The 19,754-nt window shown below is 44.3% G+C and overlaps 1 protein-coding gene and 1 long non-coding RNA gene across 9 annotated transcripts in view; one reads left to right on the forward strand and one right to left on the reverse strand.

Annotated features, from left to right (window-relative positions):
* The window catches only part of LOC106631071 (uncharacterized), a 189,547-nt gene extending 176,891 nt beyond the window's left edge, over positions 1–12,656 (forward strand). For 5 of the 7 annotated variants that reach the window (XR_008731630.1, XR_008731632.1, XR_008731635.1 and 2 more), the window contains exons 11-15: positions 1,795–1,850; positions 2,190–2,282; positions 2,967–3,085; positions 4,091–4,213; positions 5,227–5,348. This is a non-coding gene — a long non-coding RNA (uncharacterized LOC106631071). Of the gene's footprint in view, positions 1–1,794; positions 1,851–2,189; positions 2,283–2,966; positions 3,086–3,608; positions 3,686–4,090; positions 4,214–5,226; positions 5,349–6,137; positions 6,287–7,403; positions 8,543–10,677 lie in introns of those variants that run through there. The other 2 variants (XR_008731631.1, XR_008731634.1) reach the window with 2 other exon arrangements.
* Positions 4,607–19,754, reverse strand: part of SKI (SKI proto-oncogene) — a 117,563-nt gene continuing 102,415 nt past the window's right edge. For both annotated transcript variants that reach the window (XM_027803224.2, XM_005437708.4), the window contains 6 exons: positions 16,584–16,709; positions 15,965–16,080; positions 13,935–14,209; positions 12,663–12,964; positions 9,852–10,082; positions 4,607–6,133 (listed from right to left, as the gene is read on the reverse strand). In XM_027803224.2, the coding sequence (XP_027659025.2) occupies positions 5,945–6,133; positions 9,852–10,082; positions 12,663–12,964; positions 13,935–14,209; positions 15,965–16,080; positions 16,584–16,709 (1,239 nt within the window). In that variant the 3' untranslated portion in view covers positions 4,607–5,944. The remainder of the gene's footprint in view (positions 6,134–9,851; positions 10,083–12,662; positions 12,965–13,934; positions 14,210–15,964; positions 16,081–16,583; positions 16,710–19,754) is intronic.

Raw genomic sequence — 19,754 nt, forward strand, 5'->3', positions numbered from 1 at the left:
ACCTGGTACAAACTTTTATGCGCTTGCAATTATCATTGTTCAAAAGAAATTTAACTTCGGCATTAGACTTTCCCCACAAAGCTGTATATGTGTCGTTTCCAATTAAATTCCATTCTCCTTAGAATATTGTCACATGCAGCCCCGAAAGCAATTGTCCGTTTTGATGTTGCCTTAGGGAGCCTCAGCACTAGGCTGGCTGGGAAACTGTGTGAACAAGGTGCTGGTTCAACTCTCGGCCTCAGGTTGTTAGTGCACCTTGGTGCGCTCAAGGTGATAAGGCAGATTTTTTTGGTTTTGGCATGCCAGAAAAGATAAAACATGGCAGGAACCCTCCGATGTCAAAGGGAATTTAGTGCTACCGCTAACCTGTAGACAAAATGGGGTTTGTTGTTCGTGGGGTGCGTGTGTGTAGAGGACGAGCGTGTGGATAAGTGATATGAGCTCAGACCCAGGCATCGGCTTGCAGGCTACAACAGGTTAGCCACTTTATAAACAGGGCTTGGATATACACATATAGTAGTATTAGCATATAATAATCACTTCTCCCGTCATTAGACTTCTGAGGTGGCCCGTGCCATGAGGAGACATCGGACCAACGCCAGCCTTAAACTGTGTAAGCCCACGCCTGGTTAGCTCAGCCGTCATTACCAGGCTGCGGCAGGCTGAGCCACATCCCCTCTTCTTCAGCCCCTTCTCGAGGCGGCTCGACAGCGTCCCGGCGCCACCGGCACACAACCCCACGTTCAGCCACCAGGGCTCTTTGCCCAGGAACATCTTGTCAGAACATCTGGTTCTTGGAAGAAAATGCAGCTGGCACTGCCTTTCCTTCCCAGCGCTGAAGTAAAGGCGGCGGGTTTTATTATTATTGCCATTACCTCTGCTGGTGCTTTAGCTACGTACACATGTGCAACCTGGGAAATTAAGACGAGGCAAATGACAATTTCAAGCGGTTATGTGTGCGCGTGTGCGTCGCAGAGCTTCTCTAAGCCAGCTGCTGGCAGTGAACTAAAATTAAGAAGTCGTGACTTCCCGAGCAGCGGTACCCAGCGCTTTTTCAGGTAGACACCTGCGTGGTCGCTGAAGTTTGCTGGTGCTCAACAATGAGGCCACAGCTGCCAGTGCAGAAAAGTCAAAAAACGTACCATAGCTATTTATTTTTTTCTGGACAAACAATTTTATTTTAGGTAATGCGTCTATACACTGTACATTCAGTCACTGTGGTATATAAGCATAGCTATTTTCATACATAATCTCATAAAGTCCTTTATTTTACAATATTATCTGCTTCAAGGGGAAGGGATGTGGAAAAGGGGGTGGAAAAGGACTATCAAGGTACACAGCGAAATAGATAAATATGCCAAGCTTTTTTCTTATTTTTTTTTAAATCAGGCATTTATAAACAAGAAAGCATACATTACTTACATAAAAATAGTTCTAGAATAGTAGAGTAAGTCATAATATTGTCATTAGCAGCAGCATAGGAGAGACCAGGATAACAAAAATGTGCTGAAATGCTATTGGCTATTATAAATGTAAAGATTTATTTTTCTTCAATTGAAAAAATGTCATTTCTGTGAGTTCTTTTGATTTAAAAAACAAAACAACAACCAAACCAACACAAAACTTCTCTCTAAAACACATGGACTGATGAGAGTGCAGAATGGAAAGAAAATCAGCCTTTTGGTAATAAAATACTTTACAGTGAAAATAAGGACAAATAAAATGCAAATGATGGAGAAAGGTTAACCCACATTTAAAACTTGCAAAAAGATTTTGTTTTGTTTTTCCTAACAGACAGCAAAGTTTCTTCTCAGTTAAAAACACAACTCATAAAACAAGACAACTACCAGGTAAGAAAGAGTTTTGAAAAAGTAAACACCATATACACTTATAATACAACAGTGTAAAATGAAAAAAAGTATTTACATGTTGAATTTACTTTTAACTTTTTTTTTTTTACATTGGCTAGTTCTGTTTGAAAAGCAGAATATTATGTATACTAGTTAGCTGCTCCATAGATATGAATGTTATTGCTGTTGGTTTTTTTTTCCCTTCGTTAAGTCTTCTTTCAGTAATAGAAACAATGAGTAATTAAAGTGAATATACAAGTATTAAGTAATATATTTTTAAGTACAGGGAGAGTCAACAGCCTGTATGAAACACCTCTTCTCCCTTTTAACTTCTTAAAGGAAACTAAAGAGCAGATGAAATGAGAAGATGTGACTTTACAATCCCTACACTCACCAGTCGGAGTGCAAATGGAATGCAGCAGGGACTCAACAGTAAGTCAAAAGAAAAGCAGTTCCATCTGAACGGGCTACCAGGTGTGCTACCAACGTGCTGCAGACACAGAAATTACACACAGAACTCCCTTGCCTTAAACTCCTTCACAACCATATTTTTTTTTTTCCTCTGAAGATTCCCACCATCTTGACGGCCCTCTTCGAAAATTAGTGTCTCTGTGGCCGTCTTCTGACAGTTTTAAAAGAAAGCACGTGCCTGGGAATTCTCAAGTAGAAGTGAATGATATATTTGGCAGAAATATTTTATTGTTAAGACAAAATGTATTTAGGGAAAACAAAATTATTGAAGAGGCTCCTATCCTGTAAACCTCTTGTTGATTAACTGCTGGTGTAGAATGGTTGTTCCCAGACTTTTTGCACCTGATTCAATCTTGCTGATTTAAAACCTTAATTTACATAAGCATTTTTACTAGTAAGTTTTCACTCCCAGAGATCAAAATACTACTGAGTCTTAACCTCAAACATTGTGAGGTTCCTTTGTCAGACATTCTACTTTAAGAATTACCGTAATGCACGGCAGAAGAAACCACTGTTTCATAACAATAGCTGTATCTTCATTTTGGAGAATTGTCTTGCAAATCTTACCCCATTTGCATGGGAAGCATGAGTGATGCTGGTTCTGTGACAAGACTATTTACTGTTCTATTTTTTCCCTTGGAAAAGAATGCGGATTTTGTGAATGTTGGAGGATAAAAGCATCGTAGGCACCGCAGAAATTGTGCCCGTGAATCGGTGTGCTTCCCTAGACACACAAGAAAGAAAAACTAAGTCACACGCTGCAGGTAAGTGGGCGGCTTTTCTGGGGGCAAAGATGGAGCGAGACGGACATGCTGGCATTTTTTGTTGAGTCCTAAGGGGGGAGACACAAAGAGCAGGGGGAGAAACCCAAAGAAACAAACTTGAAGCAGTAAGGCTTCAAAGAAGCTGACAGTGGGGGTGGGAATACATTTGTTCTTTGTGTAATTTCGTAACATGGCAGTAAAGCGTAGCGTATGAGACTCTGAAATGCACAATGATCAACTAAAGCTAAAATGATTTAGTTTCCCTTGAAGAAATAAGTGAATAATACAGATCTGGAAAACATAAGGCTGAGAACATTTTTATGCATACTGCATAACAACATAAACCCTTTACATAAGACAGTAATAATGCCCATTAATGAATATACGTATGGCAGAGATTTTAATTCCATGCATATGATTTAATAATCGCAGAAAAAAACATACAAAGAAGAAAAAAAAACACATTAAAAAAAAAAACAATTTGCTTAAGCATAATCAAAATTCCTTTTGCATTGCACTTTAGAAGAGGAGATCGGCACCCAGGCTCGGTCTCCAGCATCCCAAACACACAAGGGCAAACCCCTGTATAAACGGACAGGTTCGTGTAATTTACTTGGTATAACTGTTTCTTGCTCCCAACAGTTTTACAACATCCCAGTAATTCTACTCCTTTCATATTTCTTCTTTTGTACCTAAAACATATATATGAACTTCTTTGTTAATGCTCACAGTTATTATAATGGTTATTATAATGGTTTCAAGCAAACAGCTCTTGTTTAAAAAAAAATTCTCTCTAATGTACTGTAAGTAAATACTATAATTTTAGGATTGGAAGCCGCTTTCTGTCTACGGGGAAATAATTTTGAAGCTTACATAGCTTGCATTAATGTCCAAAAGCAAATAAAGATTACTGGAAATACGTTTCTTCATTTAGAGTAACTTCTGTGTATGATGATGCATAGGGTTGTCTTTTTTTCCTATTTTTTGTCCTTTTTATTCTTTAAGGTAAAAAAAAAACGTGTCAGCAGTGCCTATATAAGATGCTGAGAGGAAAAATGAGCTGGAAGGCACGTCTGCAGCCCCAGATCAAATTTTCGCTTTATGCTGATAAGCTTGAGCGTATAAGAGGTGAGTGTTTGTGGGCGAAAAGAACCTTTCTCTTGTTCAATAAAGCACCAACCTTATTTGTTACGCACTTCGGGAGCATCTCTACTGCTTCCCAACTTCCGTTAGAGACAAAGCCACGCAAAACAGGTTAAAAACTCAACCAGTAGCACACTGGTTTGCCGATTTCGTATTTGGTAGCATTCTAGACCTGCTGAATCCTCACTTTGCATGAAGGTAAATGATGCCGAGGTGTCACAGGGTGGCAAAGGGGGTTGCTGATTTTCACATCTGTTAGGCAGGGTAGGATATAGAATGCTCAACTTGTAAACTTTAGAAATATGGAATAAAATGCAGAGTAAGAATCTGACAAAGTGCAGTTTTAAATAAAATTAAAAAAAAAAAAAAAAAAAAAAAAAAAAAAAAAAGGAAAAATAAACACCACCACTACCACAAGTAAGACAGAGTGATGGCATGCTGCATTTTTATTCCGGGGCTGCGGCTTGGATCCCAAAATTAAAGTAATTTCTCTTTTTAAAAACAAAAAAAAATTTTAAAAAGCTGTAGGCTTATTCACAGCAGCAAAAATGTTGGTTTTCTTTTCTGTAGTATCCGATAGTGCAATGTTGCACTCTCCTTGGGCACAGAAATCCTGACTGACAGTTCATAATAAAAGCAGGTGAATACTGAATTTATGGTAAGATGGTGCAACAAAGATGAGTTTTCCAGAAAATTGAAAGCTCTGAAGTAAAGATTTCAGAATGACTTCAAAACGCATAGGTCTTCTGCTTTATTTCTCAACCGACTTAACAGATCATCCATTTCCTCCCTTTTTTCCTTCTTTTCCTAAAGCTGAAGTGCTCTTGGATGAAGTGTCTTTTGAACACATCAATTAATGAAGATGTCTTTAGAAAAGATGGCATGATTTGCAAACACTGTAGTCTGTAAGGCTGGGCTTGTAATTCTAAAGCATATATCTCTTCCAGTCCCCCACCCCCCCTTTACAATCCTGCATCTTCCTTTCTTCTTGTGTTCAGGCCAGGAAATGAAGAGAATTCTTTCTAAGGAAAAAATCAACTTTGAAAAGCACTCTGAAATTCTCATACAACCACATGACGGGATTAAAAGTGTGATGGCTTCCTAGAAGGCTGGAAAACTGGTAATGAAATGGCATCATCACCAGAGGGCTTCTACGTTAAGAATCCCAAAGCCTATAACAAGTCATTAAAAATTGTGCATCGAAGGTTTTCTGGTTTTTTTGTTTTGCTTTTAAAGGTTCATTATAAAAATCTTGTTAATTTTTTAATACCAAGTCTGTGTAATGAATTACTTTAAATAGCTTATAAGAAAAGTTTGTTTTTAAATTCCAAAATGTTCCAACAGGCAGAAGGGCAGCATAAAAACACTGCCGTGCTTGCCGTGTACTCTGATTTTAGTTGGACGGTGCTGCTTGCTTGGAGTTTGCCAGTAGAAAATTTGCTGTGGACTTAAAAGTATTTTGTTTATAAACACTTTGTGTTTTATAGGCACAGTAAGATGTTGTGCTATATGGATTGGAAAAAAAAGAGGCGTAATTCAGTGCTTCTGTTATAGAGAGTAACATTTGCCTTCCAACTAATAAGAATCCATATTCATAGATCTGTGTGCCAAGACACAACTACTCACACATGCACTTACACACGTACCCCACACATCCTCCCTTACTGTGCATATAGGTCATTCTGTGTGTGTGTTAGATGACGTGGTGGTGGTGGTTTAGTTCTCGATGTTGCTCGTTGTGTTGTCACTGCTGGGTTGACTGCTTGATTTAGGCCACAGTTGTTCCTGAAGTTCCTTGACTACTTTTTCCAAGTGTTCTCGAGCCTCCCTTTCATGCATCAGGTCAGCTCGGAGCTGCTCCCTGTCAGCCTCTGCATGCTGAAGCTTAACCTGTAGGTCCTCAATCTAGAGAGAAGCATATCAAGAAACAGAATGAACCATTTTATTATTTTGGCTCCGTTGTGATTCTGCAGACTTCGACGCAGGCTAGTACCTTAGCACAAAGTGAGAAAAGCAAGAAAACCACGGACTTCCAGGCGTCAGACCGGCAAAGTCGAGGTGAGGAAGACATTCCCTTTCCCCTACTTTTTTCCATATGCTACTGTACAATTATGCAAGTGCACTGCAGGCACTGTTTAGCTTTGAAATTCTTAAATATTTCTGGTGGCTTAAGTTCCAGAAAGGAGGGTGAAAAACAGAGTAGTTAAGAGTGCCTTAGTGTGAAATGGAGCTCTGGTCACTGTACTTCTTAAACCATTACTGCTGTTTCTGTAGGCAGCCAGCAATTCAGCAAAGGAAACGACAAGCTAAGGCTGCGCAGGCGATTTACTTTCAGCTCTGTTACAATGTTTATTATTAATAGGAGAACCACAAAGACACGCAGTTGCCTAGGTGAAGGGCCTATGCCTCAGCTATACGTTAATGTCCAACAAAAGCGACTGTGGTATCCGCTTGTGCAAGAACCGTCCTGTCCTTTGTATTATACGCAAGGGACTGTCAGGAGGACAGGGAGGTAGCTGGCAGGGGGACTGTGAACATGGATGTGAGAAAGTCTGGGATGCAGGGAGCCCTCTGAAAGAGCAGAAACTCTCTAAGCAACAGTGAAAATGACCAACGTTTCAGCTCATAAACAAAAAGCTGGACTTCAGAGGGCAGGAGTGGGTCCCACTGGGTCCTAACGTGTACTGACTTTGCACAGAAACGGACTTAACAAAACACACATTGCGGCCAGCCTCTGGAGAGATCGCCTGCTGAGATTGAACAGTCTTTTCCCAACTTACAGCAAGACACGCAGATGGCCTTGGCCTCCCCAAAGGCCCCAGTGCTCAATCTTCCTATTTTTTGCTTACTGATAACAAAGGCAGAGAAAAGTCCCAGTATTCAAGGGTGCGGAAACATTAGAAAAACTGCAGCGGTTTGAAATATGCAACTATAGGATTAGCGGTTTTCAAAGATTGCCATTTAAGAAAGGAAAGGAAAACTTGTACGTTTGGGGCTAAAATGAATGCTAACCCACCAGCCCACCCATATTTGGATCTCAGTATCAAGGTAAGAAAAAAGAAAGGCATAAAGCACACATAGGTTTCAAGCCTCTAATACTTTAAGCTTACACAAAGACACTTACACCCCTGAATTTGTTGTCTTATTTCCTCTCATGCTTGCCTGTTTCTCTTAGACTAAGCCTGCCTAGAGAACTGCGGTTTCGTCTGAAATAATAAGTGATGAACGCAACGTGACAAACTTCCTGTGTGCATTCCAAATTAAAGGTAAAAGGATGTGTAAAGCTTTACTTTAGAACTTCTTATATGACCTAAGAACTTAAGTCATATTGACTGCTGGTAAAATGCAGACTTTGAAGTTACTTAAGGTATTTTTCTATTCAGGGCCGCGCAGAAACCTCTGAGGTACTTGCTGAGTAAAGCAGCTGTCCCAGCCCCCGAGACACCAGCTGCCACGCGGTCTGTTGCCCAAGCACAGCAGTACCGTGGCTGTACCACGTCTGCGGCTTCACCCCTGTCCTCGTGCTGCTGCGCTGCACCCTGCTGCTGCGACAGCAAGCCTAACTTAGGTACCACAGGACACCCCCGCTGATCCTGCGAATGTGCCATGAGTGTCTTTTCTAAAGACAAACTTGCAGAATATTCAGCTAATTGAATTCTTTTGAGGTGATTTTGTATCAGGAAACCTTATTTATTGCCTTCCAAGGAAGAAACGTATTAGGAGACTGAAACTCCACATTGTCAAAAGCTTTCATGCATGTCAAAGGTGAGGGAGGGGACACCTGCAGGTGTGCAGAGCTGTTGCGTATGGATGGCGTTTCCTTTTACCTGCACTTGCTGCTGCCTTGCTTTTTTGTGCCCGAGTGGAAGTGAACTGCTGGCAACGCCCAGAGCAGCAGGTCTCAATCTGGTTGTTTAGTCTGGACACCTCTTATCAGTGAGACATCCTGTGATGCTAGAGAGGAAGCCCACATCATTTCCTGCTTCTGGTCTCCTGGTTAGACATGTCTCATAGTGGTATGAGTGGACCACTCCCCTTCCCGTTATTGAGAGCCTGGGGTTAGAAGAATGTCTGACTGCTCTTGCCCTTTCTTTTCCTCTGCCCCCCCACCCCTTAAAGTGACCGCCCCAAATATCTGCAGTTTGCGCTTTAGGTGTGCCACCACCTTCATGGAGCATGTGTGTCTAACGACATCTGTGACAAAAAAAGCGGCTACAGTAACCGTGGTCTAGAGGAGTTTCCTTCACGTTAACTCAGCTACGTTTTAACACACAAACTAATCCTGCAAGTGTACGACACCTGTGTGGTTGCATGGTAAGTGATAAGTCTCTGCCATGGGAGTTTAAACTTTGGCAAGCGTGCCCCATTTTTCCAAGACCACCTGTTGCCAACACTTGCTGCACCCTGCCTTTTATTCCTGCATTTCTCAGCCTGGCTTTTAGCTTGGGAAGCAGTGATGGAGACAGTGGTTTGGCAGAGGAATGTTTAGGTGGGAGCAGGTCAGTGCACAGCTACAGGGGAGGCAGCTGTGGCAAGGAAAGGCATTGAGCTTTAAGGAGAGGGGCTGTTTGGGAGTCCCCCTCCATGGAGGGGGGAGTTGAGGGGGTTAACAGTGGGTGTGGGACCATGCCCTTTCATAGGAAAGGCATTACTGGGCAGCTGGGATTGTTTTACTGGAGGAAGGGGAAGGCAGGGCATGCAATGGATTCCTCTTCAGGGCTGTTTCTCATGGAAATCCAGGAGGCCGCCATCCTGCTCTCAGCTCAGCACATTACACAGGATCACTTCAGGGGGCTTGGAACAGTGGGTGGCCTTGCATGCTGCATGCCATGTGCCCCGCCACACCAAGATGCAACAAGGTGGCTTAAGGGTGTGCAGCCTCAGCTCTTAGTTCACTTGGCTTTGGGTGGTTTAAAGAAACTTCAAAATCCTTTTTTACAAGAGAATCTGATGCAGAGAGGGTGGGGAGGGAATTTTAGGACGAAAGCTTAGAGCATACATGTAGCTTGTAACAACATGTTCCTGCATTCCTAGAGCTTTCCCTGAGATCAAACTGGAAGGCTTTTCTCAGGCTTGACAGTTTGGTGCTCTTAGGCTTTACAGCTGTAAACAGCGCTTCCCCCCCAGCACTGTGGTGTGCTTATGGACGGGCCTTGGCCCCTTCTCTAGTCCTGAAGAGGTCCTGGAGGTCCAGGCTGATCTTCAAGGGAAAACACTAGCAGAGAAAGTGGCTCTGCCCAATATTTACAGTTCTGAAATGGATCCCTATGCATTGGCGGTGCCAACAGAGTATTTGTGGAACTGAAATAATGTCTAGCGTTTGTCTTCTCTGTAAATGGTCATTTTGAGCTGACAAATGTGCAGAGTTCTTGGCAGAACTGTGGGACTGACGGGGCGGTGGGAGCGCAGGCAGGTTGGTAACACCTTGTGTTAGGGCTGGGGTGGCCAACTGGCATCACAGGGCAGGGGCACTACACAGACAGGAGCTGGACTTGGATCAAATTCGACAAAACAAGGCCCCTGGCACTGGAGGGTGGACAGACACCTGACCTAACCCCGAGCACTGCGCACCACAGCGGTAGGAAGCTTGCTTCCCTGACAGCTTTCAGTGTTTGGGTCTTACCTGGGCTGAGTACTTGGCCCGGAGCCTGCCTGCTTCACAGCCCTTGTCGCACACCCGGATCTGCCTGGCTTGTTCCAGTTCCCTCTTCAGTCGTATCCGAGACTCATTGGCTTCCTTCATTTTCTTCTCATTCTCGGCTCTCAGACGTTCGATCTCTTTCCTTAAGTTGCGCTTCGCCTCTGTTGCTTCTCTCAGTTTTTCCTTCTTAGCCACTCTTAGGAACTCCAGCTCCTAGGATACAGAAGCAGTTAACTTGTGAGAACTGGGGAGCAGAGACTAGATTACACCAAGGAAACAGAACTGTAAAGGAAGCGATCCAGCTGGAATTCCCACCTTCTGCTGGTTATGACCAAGAAGGCTCACATCTAAACCTCATCCTGAACTTTGTACAAGCTCTTCTCCTTTAAATCAACATGTACGTTCAAGATACCCTGAATTCTTGGATAATAAAAAGCTATATGCTACAGCCGCGTTTTGCTTTGTCAAGCAAAATAGCTGTGACCATCTGTGACTGAATAAAGATGAACTGCAGTTGGAGAGAGCTACTAGCAATGTGCTCCACACTAGCTCAAAGTTTTAAACCAACCAACTGCAATGCCTGCACCGTAACGGAAGACGCTGCATATACACCATGTTATGACAAATGCCATTTGCAAATGCCCTTTGTGTACAGCAAAGCCGAACAAGGAACTTTCCTGCTCGCTGAAGAAATCAGTAAGGGGTTCCATTTTATCAAGCCTCCCCCCAAAAAACACTTAAGGCAAGTATGACAAAAGACAAATTGTGTATCTTCTTTCTAACTCTAGGCAATTTTGTTTTGCTACAGGTAACTGGTGTGTCGCATCTACGTCTCTTGGCAACCAGCCAACAGACTGCTCTGTCACAGTGTCTGGAAAACTCCAGGCTAAAACCTTAAGCTAAATCGAAGGCGTGCTTCGCTCTGGGAACGGCCACTCTCACTGTCCAGGTTCTTAATAGGAGCCACCACCCTGAGATCTCATAGCCCAGAGAGAGCCGTTGGCTGATGTGATAACGACAAGGAACCTAAAGGTACAAAGGAAGAATCTCCTAAGTTGTTAAGAAGCTGTTGTTAGAAAGACATGTTCCCCATAAGCACAAAACTGTGGCTCACTGAAGGTCTGTTCCTAAATGGTTAAATGAGAAACTAAAGTTGGACTTTTCCCCCCCCCCAGAAGCAGCACTTCCTCTGTCAGCGTCAAACCCTCACAGCAAAGAGTTTCTGTTAATAACACTGCAGCCGGGTCATGGGAAATGCGCTCTCTTGACAATCTCACTTCCCAGCCAGGCCATTGTTAGCTCAGCCTTGCCTCTGGGCGCCTGCACACATGCACCTTCTCTGTGTGTGGAACTGGAAACCCGCAGCTGCGCCAGTGGAAAAATGACGGCCAGGTACCCTGTTCCCTCTCTCTCTGCCACGTTGCTTGATGGAATGCCTCCACACTCCATTCTGCTTCAACTACTTCATGTGATTCCTGCTTTACGTTAAGTATGCACTGCGTATTTAGTGTAGGTATTTAAAAATTAACTTTGAATATGTACGGCTTGTAAATATTGTAAATACATAAAACAAGACACACATTTACTGAAACACAAAGGAAAGAAATTATTTGCCAAAGGTGCCAGTTGCAAAGACAGCTCTCAGCCTCCCTTCTCCGGGCCCTGGACCTGCAGCTAGTGTGGAACGAGCCACCTGCACCCGAGAGGTACACGGCACAGAGAGTGCCTCGCTATACTGCACCTCCTGCAGCCATTTGAGCTGGCAAACTTTTCTTAAAACTTTAATTGCCATCCTATTTATGCACTTGATACAATCTCTCTCTCACCTCCTCCTGCCTGCTAGGAGGAGTCAACTACTGGGGCTTTGGGTGTTTTTAAACTGAGCGGTCATACTGGACACAAATCACACCTGTGAGCTCTGTCCTTTCCCCAAAGAAACAAAATGCCTTGTGCCAGCTAACACAACTTGTATACCTGCTTTCGAGCAACAGCACAAGTCCTGCTTTTCCATCTCCCACGCTGGATGAACCAAGGCCTTTCTTTTACAGTCAGCACCCCAGCTGCAGCTAACGGATTGCACTTCTAGCTCCACATACAATATTCAGAGGACATGCAAATCTTCTACATCGGCTCTAGCTTTCATTTCTACGTACTACTTTTGTTCACCCGCTGTTCTGTCCAGCCACTGCGGTCTGCAGAGAAGTACTGGCCGTTAGCAGCCTTTGTCTGACCGCTCTGTCTTTGGTACGACCACTGTATCAAGCCCTTCCAGAAACAAGGAGCTTCTCCACTGAAGGAAGCAAGAACGATTCAGTGACGCGTGGCTAACGGAGTGCCTAACAAAGCGCTGGGGTTCAGCTCTTCACCAGAGCTTCTGCAAGTGCCTCTGCGTCCCAGGAATGCCCTCCCTCAGCTAGGCAACGGCAGGATTTCCACAGGTCTTTTAAAACTGCAGATAAAGCCTCCTAAGGGACAGACGAGTTTCTAGTTCAGCAAAATGAAAACAAAAAGTCGGTGCTGGACTTTTTCAGATTTTTTTCAGTATTGAAGAGATGTTGATTTCGGTAACCATGGATTTATACCCCAAGGCAAAAACAGGTGGCGAGCTTAAAAATGTCAGAACGGTTCCTGTACGCTTTGGTTTCCCGGCTGAATTTACAAACAGTACCCCAGTCAAGGCTGTTACTATTTGGGAAAGATGAGGCAATTCTTTTTTACATGAGACTACCTAATGGTTTCTACCTGGAAAAGTATTTGCAGACAGCGGTAGAGAAGGCGGTTTTGCAACATTACCTGGTGTAGACTGCGTTTCGCTTGCAAGGCAGCATTTAGCTTCTCTTCCTGCTTCACTCTCATTTTAACAACTTCATGGAGGAATTTTTCTTTGGCTTCTTTTGTATCTAGGCCACTGTCCAGGGCCTGCCTTAGGTGCTCCAGCTCAGCTTCCAACCCGCTGCTGTGAGAGTCAGAATGTGGTGCAACCTCATATGAACTGTTGACTGTGACTGGGGCTTGCATCCCAGGTGAGCTCATGTCCTTTGCAGAGCTGGATGAAGTAAAGGATGGGGACGAGAGCGAGGACAAGGAGGAGGTGACTGAAAAATAGAAACATCGAAGATTAATAAAATAGTGTCTAAAACTAATGTAGCTCAAAATATAGAGGCCCTTTTGTACAGAGGAGATAATACTCAATGAAAAAAAAACCAAACCAAAAGAAAGAAAATACTTGTTTTATACTTTGATACTTGAAATATAATGAAAATGCAAACCTGACAGACTGAAGGGACCAACTTACTATTTGCTTGAATTGGGACTTTGGAATTTATGTCACAAACAGTGTTCTCTCTGTGAGTGTGAAGAAACAGATTTCTTCAGGGAAACCTACGTGATCCTGCTCTTTTCAGTGGGTAAAATTTCTTCTTTTTGCATGACCTGCCTGCACTGAGTAAGGACTGAACACACTGAAGGCAGCGGCAGAATTACCTAAGTGACATTAATAAGGTGATGCCAGTGTCCTCATCTCTCACGAGCAGCCCAAGACCACAATACTGTTGAAGAGCATCCTGGCTCCTGATCTCTGCCTTCGGAATTCAGCTCTGCAGATGCGGCACTGAAACTGCATGGCCGTATTCTTTGTCTGACACAAAATTCCACGCTTGCACACACGTGTGCTCTGGAAGTTGTGCAGGCTATTTGTGTGCATCCCACAAAGGCTTTTATGGAAGGCTCTTGATAAGATAGCAAACCACCAGTTTTTATGTGACCACCACCTACATTCTGTCCTCTGCACAACGCTTACCTACGTCAATACAAAAATCCAGGTTAGTCGGAACCTGCAGTTCAGGTGCTGCTTTTTTGCTGATGCATGTTCCTCTCCCAGGAAAACACCCCCCCAGCTTATGGGCCATTCTTCATTTTTTTTGGTATTTTGACATCGCATTGAGGTATTAGACTTCCAGAATTACACTTAAACACAACCCCGGTCAAACAGCTAACTCCGGCGGATTGCTGAGGAAAATCCAGCACAAATAAAACAAAATAAAAGCAGATAAAACTGTCACTTACATTCTTCCCTGGTTTCTACTTCAATTTCTGCTTCTGATTCCTTATCCTCTTCAGTGGCAGTAACAGTGGCTGTGACAGCGGCTGCTGCCTCTGGGATTGCTGTGTTCTCTGCAGCAAGTTTTCTTTTCCGTGGCTGGACAGTGCTGCTCAGTGGCTCGCTGCTCCGTGATACTACCGTGGCACAGGGTGGGTTGCTCACAATTTTCTGTTGGGCTGGAGGTGCAAGTGCCACATTGGGGGCCACAGCATTCTCAAAGCTTTTGTAGGAGTAAAAACTGTTTTGGAGAGGGGGAAGCAAAAGGAAGGAGAAAACAGTCATATTCCTGGCTTTACAATGCTTCCCAATCCATGTGTTACACTGAAACTGCGAGACACTTACTGGAATGACAGGGAAGTTCCATTGATTTACACCAGCTAAGAATCTGCCTATGTATCTGCTTACTGTTTAGCACTCATTTAAACACGGGGATGATTTATACAGCTAATCTCCACCCAGTTCAGAAGGGATCATGTTCCAAGTGCCAGATATTCTACGAGCACCAAAGAGATGAGATCTTCCAGAGTCTAAAAATTATAAAGATCTTCACGCATTACTATTTTACTTAACTGCACACTTTTACTTCTGTCTATCCACAAATGTTTTGTAAACTTGGAAACGGCACTGCCTTAAGAAAGGCCACAGAATGCAAAAACCAGATTCTTGTGTATCTTTAATTTTTTGACACAGCATGCATCTGGGTGCACAGATGGAAAACCAGTTAAAAAACCCAACAAACTATGTTAAAGGACAGTAATACTGTAATGTCAAATACATAGAATTTTGCAAAAAACACAGCAAAGACTGTCTTTGCAACTTCCATTCAGCATCTACTACATGATGTTTCTTCAGTTATGTAGTAAAATTTCTCCTGAACCTGTTCAAGGTGGGTTTTTTTCCCCCACAAGACTTCAATTGGCCACATTTCTCACAGGGATAGCAAGGACATGCTCTTCCACCAGTATAGCCCTTCTCTCCCTACCTCATTTAACAGCCTGTTTAAAAGCAAGGATATGCTGGGAGGTTTCTTTTCCTTCCTTTTTTTTTTTTTCTAATGTCAATCCCCCCAGCTTCTAAGAAACTTGTTCATTAAGGCAGCAAAATATGTTCTCCATAACACTCCCTAAAAACACCTGGCCACGTTAGTCAAACCTTCCAAAGGAATCATTACCCTTAGGCAGAAACCTGGCAAAAAGGTTTTTCAGACCAAACAGTTCCAGTCTGGCGGAGGAACGTCTAATTGCCCTGACACTTTCTGAGCTGTGACACCAGCAGTCCCACCTCTTACAGGTGGAGACTCATTCTCGTACCAGTTTAATTATGTTGCTATCCAAGCACAGAACCTGGCCTAAAGCATCAGCATTCTGATGGGTGTTAGAAGCTGAGGAGCCTTCCACAGGCTCTCCTGCCCCGTGTGCGCTGCCGTTACCTGCCAGGACCACAGGCATCGGGAGGCTCCAGGGTAGCCTGCGCTGTCCAACCAGCCCTTCATCTTCCTGTGCTACTGGCAACAGGAGGGAGCACCCGGCTGTGCTGGCCACACTGACCCACCGGTGTGACGGAGCTGCTGCAGTTACCAGTGCCAGTTGCCTGGAAATAGCCGGCCAGTCCCTGAGCACCTGCCCTGGGAGAGTAACTCAGTCTTCCTTTAAACAGTGAAGCTCGAGAACTTCTTATGACTCTACCCCAAAATGATCATAAGTTCACAGAAGCAGCCTTCATTTCAGACTTTTATGGCACATTTCACCTAAGAAAACCTATTTAATGATTCAATATTTCATTTTATCAATACTTTTTTTTTATTTCTCTTGTGCAAATTAAAGCATCGTAGCTGCAAATGCTTTTTGGTCTAGTACTAGTGGACCGACTGAGTTACAAAGCCATCAGTTGACAGTGCAAGACGACAAACATAAAGCAAATAAAGCAACACCCGCTGTCAAACGAACCTCCGCAGCTGCTGACCCCACTCCCCCTTCAGCTTGTGCCCCCTTACCTGTCTCGGATCAATGCGGGAAGATGGGTTGAGAGCTCTTTCTCATTTGCCGATACAGCAGGGGACCAGGGCCGGAAAGCTGAGAGACGCTGACGGGGATGGACACAGCCAATACTCTGGGAAGGAGGGGAAAGAAAAACGAGTAAATACAAACAATCTTTTAAACGATAAATCAAAATGGAGTGCATCAGAGCGGTGATGCTTTTCAGTATGCATTCTGTGATCTCTGAAACCACCACCCCTGGCTAGGACCTACCTACTTAGTAGATTCCACTAGAAGAGGGGGACTGCACTAATGCAAAACCTCCCATGTTTTTTCTCTGCCAATAGGTTATATGTAGTTTGCAGAGACCGCAAAAGGCTCTCAAGTCTTGCAAATTCTTGTACCTCAAAGGCACGAAGGAATTGCTTATTTCATTGTCACAATGAAAGCCAGTGAACACTGGGAGACGGCAAGGAAACTGGGAGGACTGTATAGCTCAATGGTTACTAGCAGGAGGACTGAAATATTATTGATGTAGAAAACCCGGGCAAGTTCTTTTTCTCATTCTGGTTTCAGTAGAGCCATGCTACATGCTAATTTGATCTCTCTTTTGGTTACAAAATATTCAGCAATCACCTTATTAGATGAACTGGATAAGGACCGTAACCAACTGGACTGTTTTTCCTTCTCAGTAGAAGCTGGAGATTGGGAAGCAGAGTCATCTATTTTGGGCTTTTTGGAAGCAGGAGGATCTGAAGGGACCTGAAACAAAGACAGGCAGAAAAAATCAAAGACAGAATTACTCATTTTGCAATCAACTTAAAAACAGGTTATAAGGCAAAAGCAAATTCTGTATTTAAAAGAAAGAAACACTGGGATTTTTTTCTGATTTCTAAAACGTAAGGACAAACAAAGGAGTGAAAACAAGGGACAGACACAAACTGTGACGTGATGTGGCTTCATTCCTTCATTTCAAATACTCCAGTAAAATGTAGATGGTGCAGGAGCGATAGGCAGTAACGTAAGTGAGACATTCACACCATGTTGCAGAGAACTATCGGTCTTTTATTATTTCTGTATGCAGAAAGGTAAGGTTTAATGTGGTTGCTGAACTGGAAAGATTATTTTAAACGAGAACAGAACAGACTTTGTTATTCTGTTTGCAGTGGTTGTTATGCCGATGACTTCACTACCCCACAGCTGCAGTGGATTCTGGGGGTGCTGCCAAGAGCTGCTTTGCCTTTTCCACAAGTGGCTCAGCTTGGCCCATAAATCATCCTCAAGCATAAGAAAGCCCTTTGGCAAGCAAAACCCCTTTCCTTCAACACTGTGAAGGAATAAAATTCCTATAGTCCCAGCGTGGCTTGCAAAAAAATTGGTAACTACTGGTTTAACTGGTGCACTGGGGATACCAGCTTGAAGCCTTGCCAGTACAAACACATCTATCAGCAGGGAGGGAGAAGGTTCTGGACCTTATGCTGCATCACGACCAGAAATAATAAGAGAAACATACCACCTCAATTTCTATTCCTTTTTCTTTGTTCTCTTTCTTTTTGCCGTTCCGAACTCTCTACCCTTCCACATTCACCTTCAGCCCAGTTCTAAGGAAGGTGGCAGAACCATGCTGCAAGGGCTAGTAATCGCTCCTATTTGCATTAAATGTTTTCATCCTTACACCTCCACCGTGATTTTTGTGGGCAAACAAGTATTTATACAGGTGCGTCTGTAAAACACAGGCATGGCAACATTCTGAGAGCCTGAAACGCTTCAAAACCAGGTCTACTTGCCAGTGGAAGAAAGGATCCTATTTGCCAATGTCTTGTGTTCTGCAGATCAGTCCCCTTCAAGGCATCTTGAATTGGGAACTTGGAAACCGCCCCTCCAGATGGCTACTCAACCCTGAAAAGGGGGATCTAAAGGACTTCACGTGAGGAGTACACGGGGAACTGAAAAGCACTCCTCCAGATTCCCAGCTGACTTCCAGGCAAACCCAACAGCCCTGTAACCAGAGCAATGCCATCCCCTTTGCACACCTTAATTAGCAGGAAATTATGACCTCATGTCCATGAGCAGTCTACTACTTTCGTGGCAGCAGGGCAGCCGTGTGGAACCGTGGCTCAAGCCGGTGACTAGCTGGTGCCAGTTCATCTGGCAGCACACACCACTCTTGCCGCTTCCACAGCCCAGTGTGCATAGTAACATAATCAAACCAAGTCTGGAGGTTTTAGCAAAACATTCCCTGGCACTCCGGAGCTTGGGGCAGCCTTCCATATGTAGCAGATGAGGGAGAATGACAGGGGTGTGTATATGTGTAACCCCAAGTACAAAATTAGCCCGTGCCAGTGCCAAATGCCAGCTTCAATGGATTTGCAGCAGATTCTTTCAGCACAGCTTCAGGCTTCCCTGGGGTTGACTCTCGCAGTGGCTGTGGCATGGTCCCTCCCACCTAACGCAACTAAGGAAAGGCATTTCTAACTGCTTTTTGTAGAAAACGCAGGACAATGCATTGGAAAAGATTTGTTTTTGCTTTCAGAGATGCTGTCTGTGCAGAATTAGTGACAGCATTAGAAAGGCATTTGGCAAGTGACTACTGATCCCAACCCTATCCACTGGGGATGGTGAGCTGTGTGGGGAGGGGAACTTGGGGTGGAGGGTGGGGAGGAAGGGGGGCTTGGAATGAAAAAGGCAACAGGTGGCAAGACTCAGCATGGAAACCCATTCCTCCCCCCGACCATCCGCGCTCTGCTGTCTGCAGAACATTCTGTTCAGGCAGGCGTGGAGATGGCCACCTCGGCCAGTACGGCACCCCTCCGGTACCCTCCGCCGCACCGCTCGCAGCCCAGCGGCATCACGGTCCCGATAAGCAACTTTGGGAAAAGGAGAGCAAGTGTCAGGTTTTAGAAAGGTTTGAGGGGAGATATTTCAACAGAATGATCTCATTTGCATTTTTAAAGCAATCCTGTCTCATCTCCAGCCTTCCCCACTGTCCCTCGTCTTTCCCCTTTAAATCAAGGCTGACACCAACCATCAGGAGGGCTCGGAGCACACAGCAGTTCAGCAGACCTGGGACATGATGCTTAACCTTTTGCTGCCAGCAGCCAGTACTGATCTGAAATCATGAGCTGCTGCTAGAAACAAAAGCACTGAACAAGGTGTGTGCATGGGGGGAGAAACAGGCTTGCCTTCCCCACAGGGGTGGGAATGGGGTGCAAAAAAGGGGAGAGAAAAGCAGGTGCTAAGTGGGGTGCACAAATTTTTCTGACTTCAGGTCACCTTTGGCTAGACTCACAAAAGGGCTGCTGCTGGCCTAAGTTCTGAGCTGCCGTGATGACCCCCGCCAGTTTCCGTTCCATCCACCACCCCATTTCGTTTACCCGGATATCTGCTGGCTGAGGCAGGGATTGCCTCTCAGTGGAGGCTTTAAGAAACCCACCCCGTGTTTAGGTTCCATCTCAACAATGTAAAAATATAATAGTTCTGGTAGTTACCCAGCTGGTCTATGAAGTACTAGGCACTACATGTTGCTATTAGGCAAGGAACGGGGGGTCATCTCCAAGACTCACGAAACGGAAGGTTTCTGACTACAACCTGTAGTCATTTGATTAAATTTTTGCTCCTCTATATGTCTCTCTGCTTGGACATCCCACTGAAAGCACTCTGGTCCCCCTCCGCAGAAATACTGCGGCTGTGTCGCGAACTCATCAAAAATGCCACCTATAAACACCCAGAGCAGGTCAGGGACGTGCTGTGTGGCACAACTCTTGTTCTGCAGCCGTCCGACCCTGAAGAGGCAGAAACAACTTTGCT

Source organism: Falco cherrug, chromosome 3 (assembly GCF_023634085.1).
Source record: "Falco cherrug isolate bFalChe1 chromosome 3, bFalChe1.pri, whole genome shotgun sequence".
NCBI classification, from domain to species: domain Eukaryota; kingdom Metazoa; phylum Chordata; class Aves; order Falconiformes; family Falconidae; genus Falco; species Falco cherrug.